Consider the following 21,945-nt stretch of genomic DNA (forward strand, 5'->3'; position numbering starts at 1 on the left):
ATAAAACAATAAAAACATGAGATAAACGACAGAAAGTCAGACAACAAAAACGAGACAAAAATGAGACAAATGGCACGAATCAAAACGAAAAAAGACAAAAATTGACCAAAAATATTATGAAGTGACAAAACAATGGACAAAAGACAAACAAGACAAAAAATGACAAAAGCGAGAAACAAAATGACAAAAAAACCACGCGAGACAAAAAGGAAACAAAACGACAAACGATAAAACAATAAAAGCATGAGACAAATGACAAAGTCAGACAACAAACAACAAAAACGAGACAAAATATTACAAAAATGCAACACAAAATTAAAAAAGAACAATCAACGATTGAGTATTTTACTTTATGACCGAAACAACTCGTCATGATCTAGAAATTAGTTTCAATTTATAGTTTTTAAAATCTATAATCTGCAGTTAATGTCTTCTCTGTCATTTTTACACTTTGAGGTCCGGATTGGACCCTCTGGAGGACCGGTTTTGGCCCGCGAGCCGCATGTTTGACACCCTTTGACTGTATTTCTGATTAACTTAATATTATCTTTTCATTCAAAAATAAGTGACCTTAAACTTTTGAGCGGCAGTGCAACTCTAAGCATGAGTAAAAACTCCACTAATAAAAGTTGAAGGGAATTACAGCTCAGTAGGGGGCGCTGTGTTCTCGTCCGAGCATGCTAAGTGATCTCTGTGCCCTGACCGAAGCAACAGGTGAATAATAGAGCTCAGGTAGATGAAACCAAACGGCTAATAAGCAGAAAAGCGGATGTGGAGCTGCAGATGGGGAGCTAACAGATGTGGGTGGGTGTTCCCCAGACAGGAGTGTGAGGATAGCCACTCTGAACCGAGCAGGATGAGTCATAATTCACACTCAGACACCCGCCCACACACACACACACACACTGGCAGCAGCACAGGCAGGGGAAGTCCACTGTTACCTAGGTAACGAGTGATTAGTGACGCAGGTGGATCTCCGAGAGAGGAGGGAGCGAACACCTGCTGAATGCTGAGAGGAGAACACACATCTGTCATGATGCCGCTGCTCTGTCGGTGGGTTTACCTGTTTCCTCACACACACGCCGAAACGCTGAAATCAAACAAGTTACCAAACTCACACAGTGCCTTCCAAAAAAAATGAGAGTCCTCATTTCCATCCTTTCCTTTCCTTTCATCCTCTCCTCGTCTATCTTTGTAACATCACCAACTCAGCGGGGAGGAGGAGAGAGGGGATGGAGGGACTAAATTATTCATTCACACCCCCTCCTCTCTTTTTTTCCTGTCTTCCATCTCTGTCTGCCGTCTCTTGCGTCTTCGACACTCCTCCCCTGTTCCTCTCTGTTCTACCTTTTTATCCTTTCTCATCCCAAAATGTCTCTCAGCCGCCTCCCCGTCGCGCGAGAAAGCTTCACATGCAACCAGACGTCAGGGCGCTCGGCCAGACGTGGGGGACGGGCGGCTTAAAACGTATGTGGAGTTGTTGTTTTAGACATCAAAGGGGGCTTTAATGCCGCAGATGCGACTCGCTGCCGGGGCTAAATGAGGTTAAGTTGAGCCTGTTAGTGAGATGAGGCTGTAACCTAGCAACCGCTGACAAAGTTATGGATGTCAGAGCAGAGGAGAGTTTTCTCTTTTCTGTGCTGTCAACTGTTTATTAAATCTTCATATCAGAGTGAAAGTCTGCTGAACCATTAGATACGTAAGAATCAATGCGTTTTTGTCATTTTCATTGAGAATAGTAATTGTTTGTGTTGTATTTTTGTCCACATGTTTCAAAAATGTTGATTTCATGTTTCAGAAATGTTTATTTTTCACTTTAGAGCAGATTTTGAACACTTTGATAATTAGAAAAGAAGAATATTATGAAGAACAGCAAGAGAAGAATCCATTTTGTTGACATTTTTCGGCTCTTTTCCTGATATTATCAGTGATAAAGAGCTTGGAGTGGAAACACAGATGTCAAATTTTCTTTTAAGCCTCCTGTTGTCCTCATTTATGGTCACCAAAAAATATTGTTTCCTTGTCTGAAAAACATCCAAAAATTCAGCAAAAAATTCAGAAAATTTACAAAACCTTCAGGAAGAAAAGTCTAATAATTCCTTCAAAGTTTTCCGTAAAAAAATATTTTAAAAAAATCCCCCAAATTTGGCAAGAAAATTTTTGTAAATATTTTCAAAAAATGAGTAAAAAAATACAAAAAAATATCTAAAGTGATTACATATGTATCAGTAAAACTTCTAATATTTTCTTTTTGAATTTCGCTGGATTTTGGTTGATTTTTTTGGGGGGGAACGTTCTTAAGAAACATTTTTAACATTTCTTTTTTCCCACCAAAAATGTTCAAAGATTTCTCAAAAATGTTGAAAATGTGGACATCAGAAGTTTCACTGTGACAATATATATATTTTTCCACAATTTCAAACTTTAAAACGGGTCAGTTTTGACCCGCAGGACGACACGAGGGTTAAAAGTATAAAAGGTAACGTAAAAATTCAAATTCAGTTACATCAAAAACGACTTTTTCGAGGTATAGCTGGAAAATGAAATGATGAACTTTTCATTACAAAGACATTACAAAAAAAAACGGCCTTAGCGGGTCATTTTTTTTACCTACTCATCAATCATCACCCACACAAATACCGCAGCATTAACCACCATTAGCTACCTGGTGAAGCAGAACCAAGTCATCTCTGAATCATTAATCAATATCTATGATCTTTTTTTCTTAAAATCAGCCGTTTCACAAACTATACGGGCTACAAAATCATCGAAGTCGTTCCTTCTTATGCTTTTCTATCTTAATTGTATTGATTCACGTCTATTTTATTGGGAGGACATCCGGTTATTAATCTTCTAAATGTCCCAGAACCTGCTTACACCTCACACTTTGCTATTGACTGATTTAAAAGCTCTGTTTTTTTAAGCTTTCGGGGGGATATTCCCAGGAAGTGCTGTTCTGAGATTGCAGCCGTCTTTGGTACTTTGAAGTGTGAAGTAATAACAGTGAAAGTCAGTTCCTGTTAGTCATGGCATTTCCCCAGAGTTTAAAAAAATAAGTGTAAAAGCCCACTGTTGATGCCTGAAATTGCCCAATCAGCTTGAGCTTAACTTTCAATATGATGACTGAAGGCTCATTTAGCAGCTCATTAGCACAGAGCGCTAACTGCTTGTGGGAAACAACACTCAGAACTCGCTCAGTTATATATAGACAGCTATATATAGCTTATAGGATTCTGGAAATACAGTCATCAGCTGTGAAATTAGCACATTTAGGACGTTGGTTTGAGCCCCAGAGAGGTCAGAGGTCACGGCAGGTGGAAGCTCCGCTCGTCATTTTTCGACGCATAACGATGACAGCCGAAAACAGAAAGACGACTTCGGCGCCAGAACGGTTACATAATCGCTCCAGATCTCTTCCCCCAAAAGTCAGAACCACACAGGAAGATGGAAGGAGAGGAGGGAGACGGAGAACCGTGGGGATGGAGGGGAGATAACGAGAATTCAGGGGAGGTGCTGAAAGTCAAAGCTGGGCGGAGACGCCAGAGGGGCCCGAAAATGTTTATGGAGCGACAATTTTTAGCACAGGGAAGCAAAAGTGGAGTTCACAAAGTCACATTCTGCGTTTGGTGACGGCTCAGTTTGCCTCTGGGTTGATAGAAATGTTTCAAATCGGTGGTTTAGTTTAAGTTTTGCACGTTGATTTAGACCAGGGGTGTGAAAGTCATTTCAGTTCAGGTTCCACATTCAGCCCAGTTTGATTTGCAGTGGGCCGGACCAGTAAAATCACAGCATAGTAACCGATAAATAACCACAACTCCAGATTTTTCCTTTGTTTCAGTGCAAAAATGTCCACATTCAATGAATTATCTTTTTACAAAACATCATAAACGACCTCAATATGAACTAAAATTCAACAGCATTATGCCTCAGTTTATCATTTTTTACATTCCAACTTACAGATCACAGTTTATCTACGAAAAAAGCACAAAACTTTTAGTATGAGGTATCTGGAACTGAATGATAGTGTTTTACTTTATGATCAAAGCAACCAAAGTCAGACAAAAAAAAAGACAAAAAAACAACAAAACAAGACAAAATATTGCAAAAATGAGACACAAAATGACAAAATGGGACACAAAACATCAAAAAGAGACAAAAAATTAGACCAAAATGTTTCAAAATGACTAAAAATGGTAAAAGAAAACAAGAAAAAAATACACAAATGACACAAACAAGACAATAAATAGACAACACAAGACAAAAACAGCACACAAAACAAATCAAATAAAACACAAAAAAAAGACAAAAAACGCAAGCGAGGCAAAAAGGAAACACAATGACAAAAACGAGAAACAAAACATGAGACAAACGACAAAAATTCTGACAAAAAAGACAAACTGTTACAAATTTTTTAACTTCATGATCAAAACAACTTGTCATGTTCTAGAAATTATTTTAAATTTATGGTTTTACAAATTTACAATCTGCAGTGAATGCCTTTTCTATCATTTTACACTTTTCAAAGTCGTCCCGCGGGCCGGATCGGACCCTCTGGAGGGCCGGTTTTGGCCCATTGACCGCATGTTTGACACCTCTGATTTAGAGTATTTAATGAAGAAAATGGAGTAATCAGCTTGTGGAGGAAAAGTCGATTTTAAACAGCAAATGAAGAGAAAGAAAATGCGTTATTCAATTTGAAAGTACATTACTACTGTGTGATTTCAGCCTTCTTATGAGTTGTCAGCTCGCTATAATGTACGACATGACTCTAATGATCTTTGAGCGCGACGTGAAGTTTGCTCTGTGAAGAATGAAAACGCAGCTGAATCTCAGCCTACGATGAGTCAACGTGAATGCGCAAGAATGAAACGTCAGACGCGTGTCCATCTGTAAAACATAAACATCCGAAGCATCAACAGAGCGCCTGCAATCACAGGGAAACTAGCCACACATAAACATTATTGAGTTTGGAGAGAAATCCCCCAAAAAGGAGGAGAATATGGACGCAGTCATGGCTTGGTTATTATCAAGAAAACTGTGGAAAATGTCTGATATGAGCTCTTAAATGAAACTCTCAGAGCTAATTTTGCTGTTGTTGTCATTGTATTTGTCCAAACAAATGCACTTTTAGTTGTACCAGGCATTAAAATGAACAAGGAACAGAAGAAAACAAGACTGTGTAGATCAGAATCTGACCAGATGTAGTCAGACTTCCTGATACTGGATCTGTTTGTGTTGTGTTTATACTAGAACACAGTTGCAAAGTGCTGCTCTTCCTGGAGTCAGTGTGAAATCCCTTCCAGTAGCTCCAGTTTTCCACATGTTCTCCGGTTCCCTTCCCTTCCAGCTGGAAAAAGTGGGTGTTAACGGCATGTCATAACAAGACAGACCCGACTGGCTCAGACTAGTTTTCATAGTTTCACTTCTTTAAATGGCAGAAACTCCGCTGCCGCCGCCGCTGAGACGAGAAAATGGCACAGAAAGGAGTTGAGCTGGATTCAGAGAAGCTATCTTGTTCGATCTGTCTGGATCTGCTGAAGGATCCGGTGACTATTCCCTGCGGACACAGCTACTGCATGGAGTGTATTAAGGACCACTGGGATGTAGAGGACTGGAGGGGAATCTGCAGCTGCCCTCAGTGCAGGAAGACGTTTAAAACGAGGCCTAACCTGGACAAAAACGTCCTGTTGGCAGAGTTCATGGAGGACCTGAAGAAGACCGGACTCCAAGCTGCTGCTGGACCTGAAGATGTGTCCTGTGACGTCTGCATGAAGAGGAAGATGAAGGCTGTCAAGTCCTGCTTCGTCTGTCTGGCCTCTTACTGTGAGAAACACCTCCAGCCTCACTATGAGTCTCCACCTTTTAAGAAGCACAAGCTGGCAAGGCCCTCCAGGAACCTCCATGAGAACATCTGCTCCCGCCATCACAAGCTGATGGAGATTTTCTGTCGCACCGATCAGCTGTTGCTCTGTTCTCTCTGCTGTGTGGAGGAGCATAAAGGCCACGACGTCGTCTCAGCTGCAGCGGAGAGGACCGAGAGGCAGAAACAGCTGGAGGCGAGTCGACAAAACGTCCAGCAGAGGATCCGGGGCAGAGAGAACGACGTGGTGCTGCTCCAGCAGGAGGTGGAGGACATCAACGACTCTGCTGACAAAGCAATGGAGGAGAATGCCAAGATGTTCTGCAAGCTGAACTGTCTCATCCAGAAAAGGAGCGCTGAGGTGAAGCAGCAGATCACGTCCCGGCAGGAGGCTGAAGTGAGTCGAGTCAGTAAGCTTCAGGAGAAGCTGAAGCAGGAGATCAGCGCTCTAAAGAAGAAAGACACTGAGATGAAGCAGCTCCTGGACACAGACGATCACACCCAGTTTCTTCACGACTACCTCCCAGTGTCGACCGTCGGCGAGTCCACACCCGTCAGCATCCCTCCTCGGATTCGCTTCCAGAAGGTGACAGCAGCGGTGTCAGACGTCAGCGCTAAAGTCCGGGACATTCTGAAGAACATGTGGACACACAGTCCACCGAGAGCCGTCAAAGCAGAAGTTCTACCACCACAGCCAGAACCAGAACCAAAAACCAGAGCTGGATTCTTGGAATATTCACGCGACATCACTCTGGATCCAAACACAGCACACAAACTGCTGGTGTTGTCCGAGGAAGACAGGAAAGCAACCGTGGTGAAGCAGCAGCAGCCTTATTGTGACCATCCAGACAGATTCACTGAGCAGCAGCAGGTCCTGAGCAGAGAGGGTCTGACCGGACGCTGCTACTGGGAGGTGGACGTCAGAGGGTTGGGCGTCGTCGTAGCGGCTTCGTACAGGAAAATCAGCCGAGCGTCTGACAGTGAATTTGGACGTTGTAAAAATTCTTGGGCTTTGTTTTGCTTCAGAGACAGTTGTGTGTTTTTGCACGACAGCACTAAAATTCTCATCTCGCGTTCCGACTCCACCAGAGTCGGAGTGTTCCTGGACCACAGAGCAGGTCTTCTGTCCTTCTACAGAGTCTCTGAAAGCATGACTCTCCTCCACAGAGTCCAGACCTCGTTCACCAAGCCGCTACACGCCGGAGTTCGACTTTTCTGTGGATCCAGTGCTGAGTTCGTTAAGCTCAGATAGACCGAAGTCATTCAGAGGAGAGCCGGCGAACAAGTTTTACTTTTCAGCGCTGTACACTGTAAAACAGGGCTGTCAAACATGCGGCCCGCGGGCCAAAACCGGTCCTCCAGAGGGTCCAATCCGGCCCTCAAAGTTTAAAAATTACAGAGAAGACATTAACTGCAGATTGTAAATTCGTAAAAGTATAAATTTAAAATAATTTCTAGATCATGCCAAGTTGTTTTGATCATAAAGTAAAGTACTAGATTGTTCATTTGTCATTTTATGTCACATTTTGTAATATTTTATCTTGTTTTTGTTGTTTTTTTTTGTCTGGGTTTTATCGTTTGTCTCATGTTTTTGTCATTTTGTTTCTCATTTTTGTCGTTTTGTGATTTCTTTTTGTCTCCCTTGTGTTTTTGTCTCATTTCTGTCCTTTTGTTTCTCACTTTTGTCATTTTTTGTCCCGTTTTTGTCATTTGTCAATTTTTTTTTGTCGCTTTGTAACTTTTTTGTTTATTTTTTTTTGTCTCTTTTGCCTTGTTTCATGTCATTGATCTAATTTTTTGTCATTTTGTGTCTCATTTTTGTAATATTTTTGTCTTGTTTTTGTCGTCTCTTGTTTCGCTTGTGTCGTTTGTCTAATTTTTTGTCGCTTCGTAACTTTTATGTCTAATTTTTTGACTCTTTTTTGTTTTGTTTCGTGTCGTTTGTCTAATTTTTTTGGCATTTTGTTTCTCGCTTTTGTCGTTTTGTGTCTCATTTTTGCAATATTTTGTCTTTTTGTTGTTTTTGTCTTTTTTAAAGTAAAATATTAGATTGTTCAGTAACTAAATGTTTTGTGCTTTTGTAAACACACTGATCCGTAAGTTGTAATGTGTAAATAATAAACTGAGGCATAATCAAGTTGTTTATAAAGTTCCGTTTAAAGATAGTTCCTTAAATGTTACCATTTTCAGAATATACTTTCTTTTTTTGCACTAAAGCAAAGGGGAGTAAATTGGAGTTGTGGTTATTTATAGGTTTTTATGCTGTGATTTTACTGGTCGTTTGAGATCAATCTGTGTGAATGTGGCCCCTGAACTAAAATGAGTTTGGCACCCGTGAATTAAAGCTTTGTTTTTTTGGCGTTTATTTTAAAATTCCAGCTTTGTTCTGCTACTACGGCATGGAAAACAGACAATATGATAACCGTCTGCTCCATCATCTCCAAATAGGAGCTCGGTTTTGATGCCGCGATGACAGATGCCTTTATTATCCTCCAGCAGCAGTTTTTAGTTTGCTTTCAAATCCCCCTGTATGCACGGCTGACTCAATAAGACACTAAATTAGCTCTGAATAACGGGAGCAAAGAGAGTAGGTAGATAATATGACAAGAGATAAAACTTTGTCAAGCATTCACGGCTCGACAAAGGCGAGTGTTTCCAGAGCCACCCACAGTTGTGCACATGCTGGGTGGGAACTGAAGCTTATTTTTCTCAGCGGCGGCTCCAGCCAGCCGTGGTCTGAGTAATAAAATGCCTAATTTCAGCTCTTGTGTTCTGAAAAAACCTGCCATTCCTCACAACTCTGCAGAGGAGAAGTTCACAGTTATTTATGAGGAGATGGAGCGAACAGGTGGTGGGTTTTTTGGGATATCTGCATCGCTGTGGTCAGCTGTGGTTTTCTGGCTTTTGTTGGGCGAAATGAAAGAATACAGACGGCAAAATGAAAGTGTTTAGGATACAGTAGACACAGCAGGCCTGCATCTGTCTTTCTTTCATGAAGGAGAGAAGCAGTATTTGAAATTCCGTCAACAGTGATCACAGTAATAATAATAATTAAAGCTGCAAACAACACTGATGGGTCCTCGCATCCTGAACCAAAAAAATCTGGTCTGCTTTCACACCAGCCCAAACGAACCGTACTTGCAGGTGTTGTGGACTCCAGTCCGCTTTAAGCGGACCAAAAGGCTGTGTAGGTATGTGTAAAAGCGCCCTGAGTCACACCTATGCAAGTCCCCCAACATATCAAATTTTTCGCCAGTCCGGTCATTGAGCAGTTTCTAAACTGAGGTTGTTTTGAGCCCAACATAATGGAAAAACCCATTGGTTTCAATAGGATCTTTGCACCATTTGGTGGTCGGAACTGAATAATTAAAGCTGCTTTAGCCAATTAACTAGACTACATTGTTCCATCACAAACAAACTCCAACTGTTTACAAACCTTGAAGAAAAAAGGGTGAAACAGTTGAGAAATTTGTAATTAGCTTTAATTAGCCATGCTTTTTGCTCTTTTTTCATGATCTTTTCTAAAATCTGTATTAGAGTTTGTGTCAGTTGGCTTCCGTAACTATTCAAAGCAAAGATAGACCAAAAAAAGCTCCATGAAGACGTGATTTTCTGCAGTAATGTCGCTTAATGGTGACTTTACACGTATTCATTTAAATGAAAACCTCTGAGATCGTCGCTCTCAGGAATAACACTGTCCACAGCCACAGCACAAAGCCAATATGCTTTTGGAGTTTCTCCTCTAGAAGGTAGAAAACCCATTTCTGAGGCTGACAGCGGCACTAAGGAGACCTCTGACTAATCTGTTCCAGCCACAGCGCTGCATTAAAGGAACACCTTGTGTACGATAATCCGCTTCAACAGCACCAACACTTCAGCAACACGCTGCATTAGAGCATCCTGTTCAGGCTGTGGAGCCAAAACGGGACGGCTTCCAATCCAAACTGAGCCACAATGCAGATCTAAGAGCAGCTCCTCTCAAGGGAGATTTCAGAGCCGCTTTTTATTTGACGAAAAAAGCAAATAAAGCACATCCAGCCCGGTCATTGAAAACACGGATTCTGTGGCCAGTTCCAGAGAGATCAGACGAGCGGATTGGAGATGACAGAATGTTCTAATCCATTTGAAATTTGACAATAAAGTGTGACATTGCTCTCTAAATCATCCAAACAGGCTCAACAGATGCCCTCAATAGCTGATGTTACCATTAAAACACATTCAAATGAGCATTTCTTTCCTGAAGTGAAGCCTCTCATGTCAGCCTGTCTAAAATTTGAGGGAAATAACAGCATAATTAATGGACTGTTTGTGTAAATTATGAAAAAATAGAATTAATCAGACTTTAATACACAGATTTAAGGACATAGCAGATGCTATTCTATATTCTATTATCAATAAATTTCATGAAAATGTCAAAAGCAAGAGTGACACCTTACTTATTAGTTACAACAAAAGGTCTTTTGTGTGTTGTGTAAGTGTTTAAGTTTATCTTATGTACTCTCAGGAATCACAGTGACCATAAAATGTCACTAAAACACCCTCTAATGCACCGGATTAGTTTGATTTACTTCAGTCATATTTGATATTTTTGGACTTTTAATGTCTATAAAAACGCCATTTTTCAAACCAAATATCGTTTGAACACTCTGCATCACTTATAAAATACGAGAAGTTGTATTTTAGACAGTATGAGCACAGTTTTTCATTTTCACCATAAAAATAAAGAGTTCTATCATCCAAAATAAGCTATTTTCTCTTCATTTGCAGTTTATTAAAGGAAGATATTGAATACCGGGCTGTGATGTTATAATATATGCGCTAGCTGTTTGTTTTAGGCCCAACAACCGCGTTCTGGTTTACTTTTTTATTAACATTTACTGCACCAAATTTAAGCGTGTTCACTTTTGAGCAGTTTAAAAACATGCTGATGCTAAAAAAAAAGAAAAAAAGCCTGCTCGTCTAAAGCTGTGCGTGTTAACTGCAGGATTTCTCAACTTTTCTTTGTCTTTTCCAAACATTTATAGCATTGTAGCTGTGCCACAGAAGACGCTTTTTGATTTTTTTTTTACTTGTAGTCGTGGTTGTTCTGCTTCTATAGAGAGAGATTCCAGTAAAAACTGAGCCCACAGTGAGTAAAAACGAGGGCGTTAAAAGGCCCTTACCTGGGTCTGCTCTGCCCAAAGCCGCCTTTAACCTCCTCTCTGCTACGCTCAGTATAAATTCAAAGTCCATGGTGCCGACAGACACACACACCTGTGAACCCCATCCCACCGGGCCTCCCTTCTTAAATCACCCCGACTCCCCCGGCGAGGCCTCAGACGCACCGACACCCACACCGATATGGCCATTATGTCATGCAGCGCTGTCATCGAGCGAAAGGTTAAACCAGACAAGGGAAGAATAAAAGTGAGCTCAAGTGTGTGCGAGTGGAGAGGAAGGAGGAGGGAAGAAGTGAGGGGGTAAACGAGGGGGTAGATATCGAGAAGAGGTGCTAAGAAAAGCTACAGAGTGAGGAGTGATCAGACGTATGAGCTGCTCGGCTCCATTTAATGTTTATGAGGTCACTTTTTGTGGAAGTTTTCAAGACTGAAATTCGGCTAAAGCATTCAAAAAGTGCATTACAACAACTATTTAGGATGCATTTTATGTGGAAAGTCTGAAAATCTCCACTGAACAGATCTGCAGTTTGCGCAATTTTAACCCTCGTGCCGTCCTGCGGGTCCAATTAATTCGTTTTAAAGTTTGAAAATGTGGGAAAAAATCTATATTTTCACAGTGAAACTTCTGACGTCCACATTTTCAACAGTTTGAGGAAAAAGACATTTTTGGTGGAAAAACAGAAATGTTAAAAATGTTTCTTAAGAACATTCACAAAAAAATCAACCAAAATCCAGCGAATTTCACTGGATTTTGGTTGATTTTTTTGTGAAAGTTCTTAAAGAAAATATTAGAAGTTTTACTTATATATGTGTAATCACTTTAGATATTTTTAGGAATTTTTTTGGAAGATTTTTACTCATTTTTTGAAATTATTTACAAGAATTTTCTTGACAAATTTGGGGGATTTAAAAAAAAACTTTTAAGTAATTATTGGTATAATTTTATTGGCAAATTTTCAGAAACTTGGGGAATTTTTTTGCTGAATTTTTGGATTTTTTTCAGACAAGGAAACAATATTTTTTGGTGCTTGTAAATGAAGACAACAGGAGGTAAATGTTTATGAGATTAAAGTGAATAAGGTCACCTTTTATGGGAGTTTTCAAGACTGAAATTGGGCAAAAGCATTCAAAAGTACATTACAACAACTACTTAGTGTGCATTTTATGTGAAAATTCTGAAAATATCCACTAAATAGATCTGCATTTTGCACTCCTGTAAGGAAAACACGCTTTCTCCCAGCCCTATCCGTCGGCTCCGTGCTATTTTAACACATCGACTAAGAATATTCGGCATCTCCGGTCTCACCAATTAAACACTTTTTATGCAGCGAGTCGAGGAGAGAGCGAGCCGACGTCGAGTGTTTCTCTGCTGCTTATCATTCAGTCTGTGAAAACACTTCTCAGTGGAGCCTTTGATGCCCCGCTGCTTTTTAAGTGCACTTGGAAAAATAACACTCAGCACTCACTCTCTCATGACAGATACCTGGGGCGAGAGCTGTCCAACACCGCACACACACACTTCTCCAACACACACACACACACTTCTCCAACACACACACACACACACTTCTTCAACACACACACACACACACTTAAACACACACACACACACACACACATATTCACCTTTCCTCTCTCGCTCATTGCTTCATTTTGAAAATTATAGTTTTCCCTCTCCTGAGCGTCGTCGTTCTGGAATCTGCATTTGTATATGAGAAATGTTGGAGTAAGTCTTTTTGTAGCGTGGTAAACAACACAAACTATTTAAAATGAGAAGTTAACAGTGACCTCTGTCCACACATTTAGTATTTTATTCCTTTTTTCCCACTTGACAGCTACATATTTAGCCCAGCATGCTGCTATGAAACCCTACAGTCTCCCATGTCACTAGAAAACATGCAGGAACTTTCTTTATGACTTGAATGTACGGGTCAATATATAATTCCATTGGGATATATCTTCATACATTTTTATTAATAGTTAAAAAAACTATTTTTTATGTTCATTATGATCATGTTTTTACAAATTCCATCATTATTTATTATGGAAACAATCACTTATTAATAAAAAATGACTGGATATCACTAAAATGTCAACTATGTCCCAAAAAGTCCCGCAATTATAGAGTCCAGAGTGACTTGAAAATGATCCATAATTACAGAAAATTAGTCCAGAACGACATGAAATTTATCCTCAATGACTCGAAAATGATCCCAAACACACAAAAATGACCCAAAATGACGAGAAAAGATCCATGCTGACATAAAACTGGTTGAAAATGACAAGAAAATTATCCAAAATGACTTGAAAATTATCCAAAATTGAGGAAAATTTGTCCTGAATGTCATGAAATTTGTTCTAAATGACTCTAAAATGATCCCAAAGACACAAAATGATCCAAAATGATGAGAAACGATCCATGCCGACATAAAAACTTGTTGAAAATGACTCAAAAATGGTCCAAAATTGTCCGGGTCAATATATAATAGAGGAATTTTTGAAATCCATTGGATATATCTTGAAGACATATTTTTATTTAAAGTAAAAAATAATAATAGTGTTTTATGTTCATTATGATCATGTCTTGACAAATTCTATAATTAATTATAATGGAAACAATCAGTTATTAATAAATAAATGACTGGATATCACTAAAATGTCAACTAATTAACCGTCCCAATTTAATAACGACCACCTTCTAATGAGCTAAACAATAATAGTGTGTTAATTCCAGATCACATGACCTGCTCCAGATGATGTCATTTCCTCCTGAAGAAAAGACTGGAAGACTCCAAGGCTTTCTGACTTATTTAATATAAAGCAGTCAACAGGTTTACTATAATATCTTTAGAAATAACTTTCAACTTTACTCAGCTGTATATCTAATAATTAGAAGAATCTTTCTCTAAAATGCCATGTGGTGTTTGGTTACAGGCGGCCATGTTGATTTTAGGCCTGAAAACAGCAAAAATGTCAACGATGATAAAGAAAGTCCCTCCATTCTATACTGACCCTGGAATCAGCTGAATGGAGTTTTCTAAACGGGACTCCCTGACTTTCCTCCAGACGAAGCAGCATCAGTATCATTCATTGTTAAAAGGAATGAGCCACAGCGTTACTTCCATGTCTTGTGTCCCTCGTGGTGTGACCCAGAAAGAGACTATCACCTTTTCTAGCGCATGTAGGCGTGCGCGCCCGTACATGCACATGCCTGCTCACCTGCTTTAGAGAGCTGCCATGAAGCCATCTTACTTTATGTTTTATTTAAACCCTAGAGTACAGCGGTGGGTTTGTGCCAGCTCAGATCTGTCTCTGGAAGACGCAGGGACACACACGCATCTGGGAATGTTTATTGTATTTAAGTAGAATTTAAACCTGTGAAGAGATTTGGCTCCAGAATTCATATGTATTAGACTGCATTGTTGGATTGAAAATGCTCCTCTTCTGCTTCCAGTTGCGTGCTGCTACGTCGTCCCAGCATGCTGAGTGGACAGAACAGTGACAGTCGTAGTGATGCGTGTCCTCAAAGGGCACATGGAGGCTTTTGGTGCAGTACTCTGGTATGCCCCAACGGTTGGTGTGAGAGATGTGCTCTTTAGATCATGGCCTCATTGTAAAAACACACTGAGTCTGCATACAGACTAATGACTTTGCTGCTCTAATGTGCTCTGGCCTGAACTCCTCGTGTCAAACTGCAGCGTCACGTCGGTCATCTTACATAATGAGAGCGGAAAAAAAAGATCTGAGCTCTGCAGGGACAAGACAAACCCACCCAGTATGTAAGTAATGATAAGTTTAGGTAATTTACGAATGACAGCTGAAGTCTTTAAACGAGACTTTGAAGCAAAGACGAGCTAGAAAACAGTATTAGGAGTAAAAAAAAAGACTCGTGTCAAGATACAGATTCATAATAAATGGTTATTTTAACCCTCCTGTCGTCCTGCGGGTCAAACTGACCCGTTTTAAAGTTTGAAAATATTGGGGAAAAATATATATTTTCACAGTGAAACATTTTTGGAAATCTTTTGAACATTTTTTGGTGGAAAAAAAAGAAATATTGAAAATGTTTCTAAAGAACATTGACAGAAAAAATCGACCAAAATCCAGTGAAATTCACTGGATTTTGGTTGACTTTTATTGTCAGTGTTCTGAGTAAAATATTAGAAGTTTTACTGATATATATGTAATCACTTTAGATAATTTTAGGATTTTTTGGAAGATTTTTACTAATTTTTTGAAAATATTTACAAGAATTTCCTTGCCAAATTTGGGGGATTTTTTAAAATAAATTTTTTAATGGAAACTTGCAAGGAATAATTGGAATTTTCTTCCTGAAGGTTTTGCAAATTTTCAGAAATTTGGGGAATTTTTTTTGCTGAATTTTTGCATTTTTTCAGACAAGGAAACACTATTTTTTGGTGCCATAAATGAGGACAACAGCAGGGTTAAGAAAACGCACACACTAACATGCACAGAGAAAGTTCATGTGTTATCTGTCGTTTAAAACAAGCCGACAACTCCACTGCTGTACATCTGAGTAGATCTGCAGGATGCTGGTTGTTCTGCCGATTGTTCTGCTGGTTGTTCTTCTGCTTGTTCTTCTGGTTGTTCTGCTAATTGTTCTGCTAATTGTTCTTCTGGTTGTTCTGCTGATTGTTCTGCTAATTGTTCTTCTCCTTGTTCTTCTGGTCGTTCTGCTGGTTGTTCTTCTGGTTGTTCTGCTGGTTGTTCTGCTGGTCATTCTGCTGGTTGTTCTGCTGGTTGTTCTGCTAATTGTTCTTCTCCTTGTTCTTCTGGTCGTTCTGCTGGTTGTTCTTCTGGTTGTTCTGCTAATTGTTCTGCTGGTCATTCTGCTGGTTGTTCTGCTGGTCGTTGTTCTGGTTGTTCTGCTGGTTGTTCTGCTGGTTGTTCTGCTGGTTGTTCTGCTGGTCGTTCTGCTGGTCGTTCTTCTGGTCGTTCTGCTGGTTGTTCTGCTGGTCGTTGTTCTGGTTGTTCTGCTGGTTGTTCTGCTGGTCGTTGTTCTGGTCGTTCTGCTGGTTGTTCTGCTGGTCGTTGTTCTGGTTGTTCTGCTGGTTGTTCTGCTGGTTGTTCTGCTGGTTGTTCCTGCTGGTCGTTCTGCTGGTCGTTCTTCTGGTCGTTCTGCTGGTTGTTCTGCTGGTCGTTCTGCTGGTCGTTCTGCTGGTCGTTGTTCTGGTTGTTCTGCTGGTTGTTCTGCTGGTCATTCTGCTGGTCGTTCTGCTGGTCGTTCTTCTGGTCGTTCTGCTGGTTGTTCTGCTGGTCGTTCTGCTGGTCGTTCTGCTGGTCGTTGTTCTGGTTGTTCTGCTGGTTGTTCTGCTGGTTGTTCTGCTGGTTGTTCTGCTGGTCGTTCTGCTGGTCGTTCTGCTGGTCGTTCTTCTGGTCGTTCTGCTGGTTGTTCTGCTGGTCATTCTGCTGGTCGTTCTGCTGGTCGTTGTTCTGGTTGTTCTGCTGGTTGTTCTGCTGGTCGTTCTGCTGGTCGTTCTTCTGGTCGTTCTGCTGGTTGTTCTGCTGGTCGTTCTGCTGGTCGTTCTGCTGGTCGTTGTTCTGGTTGTTCTGCTGGTTGTTCTGCTGGTCGTTGTTCTGGTTGTTCTGCTGGTTGTTCTGCTGGTCGTTCTGCTGGTCGTTGTTCTGGTTGTTCTGCTGGTTGTTCTGCTGGTTGTTCTGCTGGTCGTTCTGCTGGTCGTTCTGCTGGTCGTTGTTCTGGTCGTTCTGCTGGTCGTTCTGCTGGTCGTTGTTCTGGTCGTTCTGCTGGTTGTTCTGCTGGTTGTTCTGCTGGTTGTTCTGCTGGTCGTTCTGCTGGTCGTTCTTCTGGTCGTTCTGCTGGTCGTTCTGCTGGTCGTTCTGCTGGTCGTTCTGCTGGTCGTTGTTCTGGTTGTTCTGCTGGTTGTTCTGCTGGTCATTCTGCTGGTCGTTCTGCTGGTCGTTCTGCTGGTCGTTCTTCTGGTCGTTCTGCTGGTTGTTCTGCTGGTCATTCTGCTGGTCGTTCTGCTGGTCGTTGTTCTGGTTGTTCTGCTGGTTGTTCTGCTGGTTGTTCTGCTGGTTGTTCTGCTGGTCGTTCTGCTGGTCGTTCTTCTGGTCGTTCTGCTGGTTGTTCTGCTGGTTGTTCTGCTGGTCGTTCTGCTGGTCGTTCTGCTGGTCGTTGTTCTGGTTGTTCTGCTGGTTGTTCTGCTGGTTGTTCTTCTGGTCGTTCTGCTGGTTGTTCTGCTGGTCGTTCTGCTGGTCGTTCTGCTGGTCGTTGTTCTGGTTGTTCTGCTGGTTGTTCTGCTGGTCATTCTGCTGGTCGTTCTGCTGGTCGTTCTGCTGGTCGTTCTTCTGGTCGTTCTGCTGGTTGTTCTGCTGGTCGTTCTGCTGGTCGTTCTGCTGGTCGTTGTTCTGGTTGTTCTGCTGGTTGTTCTGCTGGTTGTTCTGCTGGTTGTTCTGCTGGTCGTTCTGCTGGTCGTTCTTCTGGTCGTTCTGCTGGTTGTTCTGCTGGTCGTTCTGCTGGTCGTTCTGCTGGTCATTGTTCTGGTTGTTCTGCTGGTTGTTCTGCTGGTTGTTCTGCTGGTTGTTCTGCTGGTCGTTCTGCTGGTCGTTCTTCTGGTCGTTCTGCTGGTTGTTCTGCTGGTCGTTCTGCTGGTCGTTCTGCTGGTCGTTGTTCTGGTTGTTCTGCTGGTTGTTCTGCTGGTCGTTGTTCTGGTTGTTCTGCTGGTTGTTCTGCTGGTCGTTCTGCTGGTCGTTGTTCTGGTTGTTCTGCTGGTTGTTCTGCTGGTTGTTCTGCTGGTCGTTCTGCTGGTCGTTCTGCTGGTCGTTGTTCTGGTCGTTCTGCTGGTCGTTCTGCTGGTCGTTGTTCTGGTTGTTCTGCTGGTTGTTCTGCTGGTTGTTCTGCTGGTTGTTCTGCTGGTCGTTCTGCTGGTCGTTCTTCTGGTCGTTCTGCTGGTTGTTCTGCTGGTCGTTCTGCTGGTCGTTCTGCTGGTCGTTCTTCTGGTCGTTCTGCTGGTTGTTCTGCTGGTTGTTCTGCTTGTCGGTCTGCTGGTCGTTCTGCTGGTCGTTGTTCTGGTCGTTCTGCTGGTCGTTCTGCTGGTCGTTGTTCTGGTCGTTCTGCTGGTTGTTCTGCTGGTTGTTCTGCTGGTTGTTCTGCTGGTCGTTCTGCTGGTCGTTCTTCTGGTCGTTCTGCTGGTCGTTCTGCTGGTCGTTCTGCTGGTCGTTCTGCTGGTCGTTGTTCTGGTTGTTCTGCTGGTTGTTCTGCTGGTCATTCTGCTGGTCGTTCTGCTGGTCGTTCTGCTGGTCGTTCTTCTGGTCGTTCTGCTGGTTGTTCTGCTGGTCATTCTGCTGGTCGTTCTGCTGGTCGTTGTTCTGGTTGTTCTGCTGGTTGTTCTGCTGGTTGTTCTGCTGGTTGTTCTGCTGGTCGTTCTGCTGGTCGTTCTTCTGGTCGTTCTGCTGGTTGTTCTGCTGGTTGTTCTGCTGGTCGTTCTGCTGGTCGTTCTGCTGGTCGTTGTTCTGGTTGTTCTGCTGGTTGTTCTGCTGGTTGTTCTGCTGGTTGTTCTGCTGGTCGTTCTGCTGGTCGTTCTTCTGGTCGTTCTGCTGGTCGTTCTGCTGGTTGTTCTGCTGGTCGTTCTGCTGGTCGTTCTGCTGGTCGTTGTTCTGGTTGTTCTGCTGGTTGTTCTGCTGGTCGTTGTTCTGGTTGTTCTGCTGGTTGTTCTGCTGGTCGTTCTGCTGGTCGTTGTTCTGGTTGTTCTGCTGGTTGTTCTGCTGGTCGTTCTGCTGGTCGTTGTTCTGGTTGTTCTGCTGGTCGTTCTGCTGATTGTTCTGCTGGTTGTTCTTCTGCTTGTTCTTCTGGTTGTTCTTCTGTTTGTTCTTCTGGTTGTTCGGCTGGTTGTTCGGTACACGCTGCCGTTCCTCTTCACATTCACGCTGTGTGTGTGTGTGTGTGTGTGTGTGTGTGTGTGTGTGTGTGTGTGTGTGTGTGTGTGTGTGTACTTGTTTCTGCTATTCCGGTGGGGACTTTGACCTGACTATTTGCTATAAAGGTGGGGACTTGTCTTACGGTGGGGACCTAAAATGAGGTCCCCACGGGTGGCAACACCGTTTTCTTGGCCATATTGTTGTTAATAAAAATGTAAAAGTGCAAAAACGTTTGTTTAGGGTTAGGCATTGATTTGGTGATGGTTAAGGTTAGGGTTAGGGTATGGGTTAGGAGTTAGATATGAATGGGAGTCAATGGTAAGTCCCCACCGGTATAGAAAAACAAACGTGTGTGTGTGTGTGTGTGTGTGTGTGTGTGTGTGTGTGTGTGTGTGTGTGTGTGCGTAGGCGGGTGAGATGTTATTTCATCGGTTAATTGCCTCACGTGACAAAATAACATGCGAAAGCCAAGTTTCTGAGCGTCTGTTTGCAGCCGTTTACATTCCAACGAGTTCCACAACAGCCGTGTTTCATGCTGCCACGTGAAATAATAAAATAAAAAGAGCAAAACATAGAGCGAGTCATCGTTTTCACCAAAACATACAGGCTTAAGGCAGGAAAAACGTCTGTGTAAGACGGAAACATGTTAGGTGGTGAGGAGAAAGAGTGGAAGGAAGTAGAAGACGGTGATTCCCAACATTTTTTAATCAAATCTGCCCAGATAAGGGGCTTTTTCTGCTATTTTATGGATAGTTTTGAGCATTTAAATAACAGAAATGTCATATTTTTACCTCTAAATACACTATTTAAGAATAGCATTTATCTATTAAAACACAAAAAAGTACTAGTTTTTATTTATAGTTGGAACACTATTGATTTATTGCAGTTTTATATTTTTAACCATAAAGTATTAAAAAGCAGAAAATGTTTTTCACAGCAGATACAATAACAATATATATATATATAGATAGATAGATATGTAGATATAGAGCTATAGATATTGATATAGATAGATGCAGATATATGAATACATAAATTCTGATATATAGATATAGATCTTTTTAAATTATGGGACAGCATCTGACATGTCAGTACTATTTTGGTGATTCATTTCTTTGTATTTTTTTTACCATTGAATTTATGACTTTTAGCCGACTATTTCTTACTTTCAGCAATTATTTCCACTTTCTATCCATTATCGATCACTAATTAAACCATTTTCCATTAAGTTCGCCACTAATTGAGCCGTCTACACTGACCATTTATCCAGCATATAAACACACATTTTAACCATTTATCTGTTGCTTCAAGCTGATTATTTCTTATAGTAACCATTTATTTACTGCTTTTGCCTCAGTTTCAAGTTTTATTGTAATCTAATCTTTCTTGGGGACTGTAGACCGACTTGTGCGGGACGAGCAGCACCTGTATTATTCCACTTTATTTCTTCATATGCGATCCCTTTGAGTTCACCATGGTGTCTCGTCTACACTATAAATGATTCACTTTCTTCTCCCGATCATTTAAATATATTTAGGCCTCAGTGTGCTGAAAACAAAACTGTCTGAGAGTCCATTTAATAACATTCTGGAAGCCTCGGTCTGTGTTTGTGCTGTTAAAGTCCTGCTTCGTATCACGGCCGTGCACACGTTCTCTCGTGAATCCAGCACGTCTAGCTTCAAGCCAATTCATCAAATGAGCAAAGAGGAGCACAATATGAAAAGGAATTAAAGCAGAAACACACAGTCCAGAGGGGGAATGAAAAAAACAACGTTCATGTTACAGGCTGGGATGTTTGGCAGGATTTGAGGCAAAGCTGTGAACATTTCAGTTGTGTGGAGCAAAACTGGTCATTTCACCTCAGCCAACACTCCAGTATTTGTTTAGTGTTGAAGTGTTGAATCTTTGTTGGTGGTAAGGAGCAGAACAGACATTTATGCAGAATTAAAGCTTTTATCCAGGAGAAATTTACAGTTTTGAGATCATGCAGAAGCTACCTCACACTGATGATTCCTTTTTTTTGTAATTTTTTGTTTCATTTTTGTCCATATTTTGAAGTTTTGTAACTTTTTGATATAATTTTTGTCTCTTTTTTGTATTGTTTTTGTCATTTTGTGTGTTATTTTTGTAATATTTTGTCTTGTTTTTGTTGTTTTTGTCTGACTTTTGTTGTTTATCTCATGTTTTTGTTGTTTTGTTTCTCGTTTTGTTCGTTTTGTGTTTCCTTTTTGTCTCGCTTATAATTTTTGGTCAATTATTTGTCGTTTTATTTCTTTTTCGTCATTTTTTTGTCTCGTTTGTGTCCGTTTTTGTTGTTTTTTAATTTTTGTCTCCTTTTTGTTTCGTTTCGTGTGGTTTGTCTCATTTTTTGTCATACTGAATTTCCCTTCAGGGATGAATTAAGTGATTCTGTTCTATTTTGTTTCACGCTTTTGTCGTTTTGTGTTTTGCTTTATTCATTGTTTGTGTATCATTTTTGTCATTTTGTTTCACACTTTTGACATTTTGTCTCATTTTTCGTCATTTGTGTAATTTCTGTCACTCTGTAACTTTTTTGTCAAATTTTTTGTCTTTTTTTTCTTCTGTCTCATTTTTTTTGTCGTTCTGTCTCTCATTTTTGTGATGTTTTGTCTTGTTTTTGTTGTTTTGGTCAGACTTTTGTCTTTTTGTCTCATGTTTTTGTGATTTTGTTTCTTTTTTTGTCATTTTGTGTTTCCTTTTTGTCTCGCTTGTAGTTTATTGTCAATTTTTGTCGTTTTGTTTCTTTTTTTGTCATTTTTTTGTTTCGTTTGTGTCCATTTTTTGTCACTGTAACTTTTTTGTCCAGTTTTTGTCTTTATTTTTTTTGTATTGTTTTGTGTCACTTGTATTTTTTTTTTCATTTTGTGTCTTTTCTGTCATTCAGATCCATTTTTCTTGAGATCAGATTAGGCTGAACTAAAATAAGTTTGACACCCCCTGATATAGATAATAAAATGCACTAATACAGTTGCAGAAAAAATTCTAGAAATTGATTTTGGTGGCTGT

The 21,945-nt window shown here is 40.8% G+C and overlaps 2 protein-coding genes across 4 annotated transcripts in view; one reads left to right on the plus strand and one right to left on the minus strand.

The window, feature by feature from the left end:
- Window positions 1–21,945, minus strand: part of LOC110958397 (fibroblast growth factor 14-like) — an 82,276-nt gene that overhangs the window by 56,505 nt on the left and 3,826 nt on the right. The window lies entirely within an intron of this gene.
- On the plus strand, window positions 5,227–8,883 carry LOC110958396 (E3 ubiquitin/ISG15 ligase TRIM25-like). The gene has a single exon (XM_022204915.2). It carries the CDS (start codon window positions 5,472–5,474, stop codon window positions 7,110–7,112), a length of 1,641 nt encoding a protein of 546 aa, XP_022060607.2. The 5' UTR covers window positions 5,227–5,471; the 3' UTR covers window positions 7,113–8,883.

The sequence above is a fragment of the Acanthochromis polyacanthus genome, chromosome 22 (assembly GCF_021347895.1).
Source record: "Acanthochromis polyacanthus isolate Apoly-LR-REF ecotype Palm Island chromosome 22, KAUST_Apoly_ChrSc, whole genome shotgun sequence".
NCBI lineage: Eukaryota > Metazoa > Chordata > Actinopteri > Pomacentridae > Acanthochromis > Acanthochromis polyacanthus.